We start from the raw sequence: 10000 nt of genomic DNA, 5'->3' as shown, positions 1-10000 counted from the left end.
CTTCTTATCTTCCTTATTTTTGTTATTTTCTTGCTTCATTTCTTCCTCCTTTTTTTCATTCTTTCTTTCTTTTCATTCATCTATTTTTCTTCCTTTTCCATGTTGTTCCTTATTTTCTTCTTTTCTTTTTGTTTTCTTTTCGTATTCTCTCTCTCTCTCTCTCTCTCTCTCTCTCTCTCTCTCTCTCTCTCTCTCTCTCTCTCTCTCTCTCTCTCTCTCTCTCGAGGTGAATTGCTGTTACTGTGTGTGTGTGTGTGTGTGTGTGTGTGTGTGTGTGTGTGTGTGTGTGTATCCCTTAGGCCTTTTTGCACTCTAATCCTTTGCAATCCTTTGTATCCTTTGCCTTTACAAGTGTTTGGCTCCTTGTGTGTGTGTGTGTGTGTGTGTGTGTGTGTGTGTGTGTGTGTGTGTGTGTGTGTGTTTTCCCCTCCACATATCCTCTTCTCCCCAAACTCCTCCCTCCTTTCAACTTTCTCTCTCCTGTAACGTTCCCTTCCCGAAAAGCCTCCCAGCATCCTTCTCTCTCCCCCACTCTCCTCCCCATCACACCACCTCACTTCCCCATGACCTCCCTACGTACCTTTCTCTCCCTCACCCTGCCCACTAACGTTCCCTCCCTGACATCCTTCTTTCTCCCTCATCCTTCCTTCCCAGCTTATAGTCTTCCTATTCCTCTTCTTCCTCCTCCACGTCTTCTCTCCTAACCTCCTTCCTCTAGTCTCCTCTCCCCACGCCCTCCCCACGCCCTCCCCACCTCCCTTTCTCTCCCCAGGTGTTAAATCTCGTTTGTTTTAATACGAAATATCATTATACTGGACTGAGTGTTCTCGAGTTTCTTCTCTCTCTCTCTCTCTCTCTCTCTCTCTCTCTCTCTCTCTCTCTCTCTCTCTCTCTCTCTCTCTCTCTCTCTCTCTCTCTGAGTTTTTGGTGGAAGTTAATTAGTTGTGTGTGTGTGTGTGTGTGTGTGTGTGTGTGTGTGTGTGTGTGTGTGTGTGTGTGTGAAATTATACATTATCTGCTTCGGTCTGTCTTTGTTTGTATCTTACTGTCTGTTTGTTTGTCTGTCTGTTTGTCTGTTTGTTTGTTTGTCTGTCTGTCTGTTTTGTCTGTTTGCCTGTGTATTTGTCTGTCTGTTTGTCTGTCATACTGCATACCTGTTTGTCTGTACGTCTCTCTCTCTCTCTCTCTCTCTCTCTCTCTCTCTCTCTCTCTCTCTCTCTCTCTCTCTCTCTCTCTCTCTCTCTCTCTCTCTCTCTCTCTCTCTCTCTCTCTCTCTCCCTCCAGTACATCACTTCCTCCCAGCCACTACTATTACCTTCATTCTTCTCTCTTCACAACGTTAATCTGGCAATACTGTTATGATTTATTTAACACTCTTGGTTAACTTTCCCCCTTGTTGGTACGACTGTATATACCACTTTGTTTACCTATTATTAGAAGAACTGTCCTCCTCCTCCTCCTCCTCCTACTCCTCCTCCTCCTCCTCCTCCTCCTCCTCCTCCTCCTCCTCCTCCTCCTCCTCCACCCGAAGTTTACATTTTCCCTATCTTTCTCTCCCTCTCATTTCATTTCTCTCTTTTTTCTCCCTCACCTTTTCATCTTTTCTGTCCCTTTCCTCTCGCTCTCTTCTCTCTATTCTCTCCTTCTCCTCCTTCTCTCTCTCTCTCTCTCTCTCTCTCTCTCTCTCTCTCTCTCTCTCTCTCTCTCTCTCTCTCTCTCTCTCTCTCTCTCTCTCAGCATCACCATTTCTCCATCCCCTCACTCTCACCACCTCTTATCTCCCTACCGCCCGCATCTCTTTCCTCCCTACCGCCTTCACCTCTTCCTTCCGTCACCACCTCACCTCTCTCTCTCTCTCTCTCCCCCCGCCCAGTGCCGCCTAACATCATGGACAGCAACAGCAGCAAGAGTAACATCGTGGTGCGCGAGAAGGACAACGTCACGCTAAGCTGTCACGCTGACGGCTTCCCGCTCCCGGTCATTAAGTGGCGGCGGGAGGACGGGCGCGGTATCCAGACTTCAGACGGGAGGAAAGGTAAGTGTGTGTGTGTGTGTGTGTGTGTGTGTGTGTGTGTACGTTGAAGTCAGTGTATTGATGTACGTTCTTTCATTCACTTATTCATTCATTTATTTACGTATTTATTTTATTCATTATGTTCTTGGTCAGTGGTGCTGGTATACATTTCTTATTGTAGTAAATCTCTTCACTTTACGCGTAGATATAGAAGGAAAAGAAAATAAACACTGCTGCTATGCTACTGAAAATACAGAATTCTTGAAGGAAAACCTGGAGGTGTAAAGGAAGGAAGGCAAGCATTGTCGAGGGGAAGAAATGACTGCGCCAGGAAATCAGAACTTATTTTTAGATATAGAAAGAAAAAAAAAAAAGCTTACGGTACTGATTAAAATACACAATTCGTGAAGGACAGGCAAAAAGTCTGAAGGAAGGAAAGCATTGTCGAGGGGAAGAAAAACACGTTTCAGTAGAAGAATAGAAGTAACTACTCTTATATATAGAATTAAAAAAGCTTAAGGTACTGATTAAAATAGGTAATTCTTGAAGGAAAGGCTGGAGGTGTGAAGGAAGGGAAGCACCGTGTAGGGGAAGGGATGGCCGCGTCAGGAGGGAAGGGGAGGGAATATTGTGAAGGCTGTGCAGGAGATAAGCGTGTGGTGAATAATTAGAGACACGTAGCGTAACACTCCCACAGAATGAAGGCTGTGTGCTGTGTGCTGTGTGTTGTGTGTCTATTCTTCGGCGTGGTAATGCTGAGGGGAAAGAAAGAGAGAGAGAGAGAGAGAGAGAGAGAGAGAGAGAGAGAGAGAGAGAGAGAGAGAGAGAGAGAGAGAGAGGGGGGGGGAAGGGACAGATGCTAACTTTTGCTTTATCCATTTTTCTTATTCGTCTTGTTGTTGTTGTTGTTGTTGTTGTTGTTGTTGTTGTTCGTCATCTTCTGCCAGTTATTTATTTATTTGTTTATTTCTATTTCTCTCCTTTCTTTTTCCTCCTCCTCCTCCTCCTCCTCCTCCTCCTCCTCCTTTTCATCTTCTCCATCTCCATGTTTTATTGTTATTATTATTATTATTATTATTATCATTATTATTATTATTATTATTATTATTATTATTATTATTATTATTATTATTATTATTATTATTATTATTATTACTATTACTATTATTATTATTTTATTATTCTCCTCCTTTTCCTACTGTTCCACACACATATCTCCACCGCCACCACCAGCACTACCACCAGCACCACCACCACCACCTTACCTGTCCCACACGCACCGTCAAGCAGCAGGTGAGGCGCGGACAGGATGGGCAGGGACTGGGCGGCGCGGTACTCGTCTGTCTGTCTCCTTTAGTCATTCACTCCCGCTGGACACTGGCGCCGATTTTGGGACTGATCCCCTTTAAGAAATAAATATATACACCCTTCAACTCTGCCTCCTTCACTCCAGCACAGATATATTTCGCTGCACTGGAGACAAAACGTGAATTCTTTTGTGGGTTTTGAAAAGGTCGTGAGGATGTCAGGAAGTGTTTCGGTAGGTAAAGGTAGCGGGGACTGTGTGTAGGTCATGTAGTAGTAGTAGTAGTAGTAGCAGTAAGAGTAGTAGTAGTAGTAGTAGTAGTAGTAGTAGTAGTAGTAGTAGTAGTTATAGTTGTAGTAGTGGTAGTAGTAGTAGTAGTAGTAGTAGTGAGCCAGAAGGTTAGGTAAGATTAGCTTATGTGTTGGTTTGTAGGTCAAGTAGTAGTAGTAGTGGTAGTGGTAGTAGTGGTAGTAGTAGTAGTAGTAGTAGTAGTAGTAGTAGTAGTAGTAGTAGTAGTAGTAGTAGTAGTAAAGAAAGAATAATGGAAAGGATGGAGGGAAAGAAAGAGAGGTGCAGAGAAAGGAGGAGGAGGAGGAGGAGGAAGAGACAGAGAAACCAGTTAACCTATTCACTTCATCAAATCAATTATTAGTTAGCCATAGTAGAGTAAATAGGATATAACTGCGCTGAATGAATAAGATTAATTAGTCAGTTGGTTAATCAGTTAATTAATTGGTTAGTTAATTCGTTAGTAAGTTCAGCTAGTTACTGCATTTAGTTTTTCTATTAGTGAGACAAACCAAGGACAAAAAAAAAATAATGGATAGATAAAAAGACTTAATATTCTATTTCCCTAAAAATTAAGTTACTAGAAAACCGCAGAGCAAAAGCCAGTTTCTGAGGTGCCTTGATACTCCTCTCCAAACAGTTCAAGTCACAGGAAGGGGGAGGATACAGAAGCAGGAAGGGAGCTCCGGAGTCAAACCCAGCTCTTTATAACGAAAAAAAACACGCTTACCTTCATTTTCATTCTTTTAAACTTAAACTATTTTTTTTCCTTACCGTTATCATATTCTTACTTTCATCTTGCATTTTAACATTACTAGTATTTTTATGTAGTTTTATATTTCTTCGTCATACAGCTCTAGTCACCGCTGCGCTACGAAAAAAGAAAATAATTTAATCACCCAATTTACTTGCTTCACTTCGCTTCCTCACCTTCATGCGATCCTCTAACCCCTAAAATATAAAGAAATCGAGGCCTTGAGACGAGTGAAAACAGAAGAAAACGGAACAAAACAGAAGAAAACGGAAGAGTGAAAACAGAGGCCTTGAGATCATTTACTGAAGGGAGAAATGAAGAGGACACTCGGCACTTGTGTTATGGAAGTTGTCCTATCAGAGGTGCTGAAGGAAGGAGGTGGACCGGGTGGCTAAGAGTTGAAAAGACTGAGTTGAAGAATAGAAGTAATTGAAGACATGGTGGACAAGGATAGCTAGGCAAGACTTGTGTGTGTGGGAAAAGGACGAGATAGAAAAAATTGCAGTTAAAAATAAGGAAGAAGAAAACGTAAACGAAAGTAAAGGTGAAGGAGAAGGAAGAGGGGAAGAAGACGAAGATGATGAAGCAAATAAGATGCAATTAAAAGTAAGGAAGAAGAAAACGTAAACGAAAATAAAGGTGGAGAAGAAGGAAGAGAGGAAGAAGAAAGACGAAGATGAGGAAGAAAATATGTAATTAAAAAAGGAGGAAGAAAGCGAAAAGCGAAAAAAAAAATAAGACGAAAAGAAGAAAAATGAGGAGGAAGAGAAGAAGACGAGGACGAAGCTGTAGAAGGAGAAGCGAAGAAGAAGAAATGAAAAAGAGACGAAGATGAGGACGAAAAAAGACGCAGTTGAAAATAGAAAAGAAAACGGAAACGAAAATATAGAAGAAGAGCAAGAAGAAGAGGAAAAGGAAGAATAGAAGAAAAAGAAAGAAAAAAGAAAAGAAAGACAAAGATAAGGACGAAAAAAAAAAGATGCAATCAGAAGTAAAAAAACACGAAAACAAAAACGAAAATAAACAACACCACCACCACCACCACCAACAACAACACCAACAACAACACCAACACCACCAGTAACAACAACAACACTGCTTAGATGATGACCCCTGAATTATTGCCCCTGAAAAAGAATAACCCCGAAGACAGTCCCCAGAGTCTAGGGTCGAGCGTTCTTGCAAGTCCATCAAGTGAAGCCAGCGGTCACTTCCCGAGCGATCATGATGAGACGCTAAGGACGACTGTGATTGGCTGGCTGGCTTGCTGGGTGGCTGGCTGGCTGGCTGGCGGGAGGGCGGGCGGACGGGAAGAAGGGAGGGAGGGAAGGAAGGGGGATGAGGCGGGTAGGGCGGTGATCGGCGCGGGACGGTACTCAGCTCACCCCCACGGAAATAAAAGAGTAAAGATTAAAAACTCCTTGACCAGTTGGGAAAGGAAATTATTTTTATATTTGGTGAGGAAAAATACATCAAGATAAACAAAAGGTCGGACGGTGGAGTGAAAAAACTTTTGATTGGGTGAGTTTAAGTGAGAGAGACGGAGAGAGGGAGAAGCAGTGATGGTGGTGGTGGTGGTAGTAGTGGTGGTGGTGGTGGTGGTGGTACACATCGCGACCAAAAGGAGGGAATGAGTTTGTGAAGGAGTGAGAACGATGAAAAACCGCCTTTGTATCGCCGCCAGACACTCACCATTGCACCACCACCACCACCACCACCGCTGCCGGCTCTTGCTGCTGCTGTCGTCAGTACTTCTGCTGCTACTACTTTTTACTGTTGCTGCTGCTACAGGTGCTGGTTTTGGTCATAATCATATTAGTGGTAGTGTTACGGATGATGGTGGTGGTGGTGATGGTAACGGTAATAATGGAGGTAGTAGTAAGAGTAACAACAATAACTACTTTTACTACTACTACTACTACTACTACTACTACTACTATTATATTAGCAATATCAATAATCACATAAACATCCATTACTACCACTACTACTACTACTATTACTACTACTACTACTACTACTACTACTACTACTATTACTACTACTACTACTACTACTACTACTACTACTAAAACTACTAACACTACTACTACTACTTTTACTATATTAGCAATATCAACAGCAATCACATAAACAAAACCACTACTATTACTACTACTTCTACTACTACTACTACTACTACTACTACTACTACTGCTGCTGCTGCTACTACTACTACTACTACTACTACTACTACTACTACTACTACTACTACTACTACTACTACTACTACTACTGCTACTACTACTACTGGTACTAACTACTACAACTGCTACTAAAATTACTACTACTACTATATTAGCGATATCAACAGCAGTCACATAAACAACATCCACTACTACTACTACTACTACTACTACTACTACTACATGAGCAATATCAACAACAACAATCACATAAACAACAACATCCACTGCCACTACTACTACTACTACTACTACTACTATTACAGCAACAACGATAATAATAATAATAATAATAATAATAATAATAATAATAATAATAATATTAATAATAATAATAATAATAATAATAATAATAATATTAATAACAATAACAATAATTATTTAGAATTCCATTTATTTTACTGCACGGAAATGCATTTCTACACACACACACACACACACACTCTCTCTCTCTCTCTCTCTCTCTCTCTCTCTCTCTCTCTCTCTCTCTCTCTCTCTCTCTCTCTCTCTCTCTCTCTCTCTCTCTCTCTCTCTCTCTCTCTCTCCCTTTCTCTCACCTATGTGTTGCTCGTAGTTGTTACCAAACCAACCCACTGCTGTGTAAACCTCGTGTGTGTGTGTGTGTGTGTGTGTGTGTGTGTGTGTGTGTGTGTGTGTGTGTGTGTGTGTGTGTGTGTGTGTGTGTGTGTGTGTGTGTATAATTGTTTGTCTTCACACTGACTGTAGGACGTGCGAGACAATAATAGTAGTAGCAGCAGCAGCAGTAGTAGCAGCAGCAGCAGCAGCAGCAGTTGTAGCAGTAGAGAAAGCATGAAAGCATGGCGTACAATAATAACGATGTGAGGTATGAAAGTCACACCATTGCCTTCGTCTCCCTTTAAGCTTCTCCTCCTCCTCTTATCCTCTTCCTTGTCTTGTCTCTCCTTACCTTCACTTAACTCATCGCCTCCTCTCCTTCCCCTTGACTGTGTAAGCAAGCTCCTCTCCCTCTTCCTTCCCCTCACTCTTCTCACCTCCTCCTCTCCCCTCACTCATTTGACCCTCGGGAAGTGATGCTCAATTTTTCCCCTCTTCCCTCTAGTCTAACGTGTCCCATATAGTCTTTCCTCCTCCTCCTCTTCCTCTTCCTCCTCCTCCTCCTTGTCTTGTCTTCCTTTCTCCTCTTCGTCCTCGTCCTCCTCTAGCATTGTTCGCTATGTATCTTTCTGCCTTTCTCCCGCTCCGCTGCCGTTTCATCTTGCCGTTCTCGTTCTCGTCCTCCCGCGCTCCCCTCTCCGCGGCGGCTCTCATTATTTATGGAGGAGATGCTTTGGCAGGATGGAGGGCGGCGGGCGGGCTGGTTGGCAGGCTGTTCAAGACCCACCGTAAAGTCCATCTTCTCTGCCTCAAACACCGAGCCTCCCCCTCCTCCTCCTCCTCCTCCTCCTCCTCCTCCTCCTCCTCCTGTCTCTTTCCATGCTCTCCCTCTCCCGCCAAAGCTGCACTCCACTCAATGCATCGATACATTTGTTTCTCTACAGCTTTTGTTTATATATTGGTGGTGGGTATCCTCTTACACACACACACACACACATGCACACACACACACACACACACACACACAGGTCGCGTCCCCGTGGCCGCGTGAGGCAGGTGGCAGCCCCTTGTTTGTGCATGGGCCGTACGTCCGCCTCTTTACGAGTGTTAATGTTTAGTTGGTAAAGAATCCGTGCGGGGTTAACAGACGCGGCGTCGCGGCGGCGGCGTCGCCTTCACTCATCACTGTCTTTGTGTGTGGGGCATTCACGCCTGTTAATGGCACGCGCGCTGAGAGCTCTCCACTCACCTGCTGCTTTACTAACAGTTCTCCTCCTCCTCCTCCTCCTCCTCCTCCTCCTCCTCCTCCTCCTCCTCTTCGTTGTCTTTCCATCCTCGTCCTGCCACCCTGCCCTGTCCCTGCCCCTTTCCTGCCCGCCCTGCCCTGCCCTGTCCTGCCTTGGCCGCCCTGCCCGCCCTGCCCCGATGGGCGGTTCGGAATGGGCCCAACACCAGACTGACCCGCGCCCCTCGCAGCTGGTCAATTATTGTGCGCGCCGCTCCCCGCGGGCCGTGGCGGCGGTGTCGTCGGGATATTGAGCGGCGTGGATGCTCTCTGCGTTATTCATGAGGCGAATTTTGGGCGGCGAGGGCGCGGTGTGAGGGGCGGGGGCGGGATTTGGCCCCCATGGCTCATCCATCATGAAGAGCAGCGGTGTTTGCCGCCCGCCTCAGCCGCACGCCACCATGGGTTAGTCAGGCGGCCTCTCCACACACAGCCTCTTCTCCGCCACCAAATAATGGAGCCATCCAATATTCAGGCGGCCATCGGGCGGCGCGGCGGCAGCGTTTATACGGCGTGATAACATAGAGCGGGATTCGCGTCAGGAGCGTGGCGGGGCGTCGCGCTGGACGCAATATTCATCCCTGAAGTGTTTTCATCGCCAGCCGTCCGCTGCCACGCGACGCGACGACACACCTGTGACACAGCCGGGGGGAGATGGTGTCCCTGAATGTTGGGGCAGGAGCACAGGTAGCAGGGGGAGTGGAGGAGGTGACTAGCAGGTTACCCGCTTGGGGGTGCGGGTGTGTGAGCCGCGGGCGCCCTGGGCTGGTGTGTGTGTGTGTGTGTGTGTGTGTGTGTGTGTGTGTGTGTGTGTGTGTGTGTGTGTGTGTGTGTGTGTGTGTGTCTTAATTTTGAGCACAAGGAAAAAGAAGATCAGTATGTATATATAAATGTTTTCCTTCAGTATGTATATATAAATGTTTTCCTTCCATCTTGTAAATAAGAGAAATAAATGAGAGGCGGATGGGGGAACGCAATCAAGCAAAGATTTTTATTTGATTAAAAAATGCCACATTTGCACACATCCTCCATACATATGTATATGTTGTGCCATTCACAATCACTGAATCACACACACACTCTCGCGGCTCACATTTCCGCCGCCGCCGTGTTATTACTTCGCCGCCCTGATTTGTGGCGCTGCCGCCGCCGCCGCTGGGCTGAGGGGAGCAGGTGGGTGGGGGGAGGGCGTGCATAGGTCACCAGGTAACAGCTCACTTGTTCACCACTAATCACATTATCACTGGCAAACAAAAATGCAGATATATGCTGCGTGTATATATATATATATATATATATATATATATATATATATATATATATATATATATATATATATATATATATATATATATATATATATATATGTGTGTGTGTGTGTGTGTGTGTGTGTGTGTGTGTGTGTTTTGCCGAAATTTGCAGCGTCAACCATTTTTTAGAATCATGAAGTGTTTCAAATTTGAAATTTTTGTTTGGTGCAAAATTTCAAAACAAATCAATATTTAAACGAAGCGCACAGCTGCAGCTTGACTTTTGGTGTGCGGCGCCCGAC

The 10000-nt window shown here is 44.7% G+C and overlaps 1 protein-coding gene across 1 annotated transcript in view; it reads left to right on the top strand.

Moving 5' to 3' along the window:
• The window catches only part of LOC135104120 (lachesin-like), a 342384-nt gene that overhangs the window by 301591 nt on the left and 30793 nt on the right, over nt 1-10000 (top strand). Inside the window, exon 8 of the mRNA XM_064011138.1 lies at nt 1874-2035. Within this exon, the coding sequence (XP_063867208.1) occupies nt 1874-2035 (162 nt within the window). The remainder of the gene's footprint in view (nt 1-1873; nt 2036-10000) is intronic.

The sequence above is a fragment of the Scylla paramamosain genome, chromosome 10, assembly GCF_035594125.1.
Source record: "Scylla paramamosain isolate STU-SP2022 chromosome 10, ASM3559412v1, whole genome shotgun sequence".
Taxonomy (NCBI): Eukaryota; Metazoa; Arthropoda; class Malacostraca; order Decapoda; family Portunidae; genus Scylla; species Scylla paramamosain.
The sequence above is the reverse complement of the archived record's forward strand: the minus strand, read 5'-3'. Positions and strand labels throughout refer to the sequence as shown.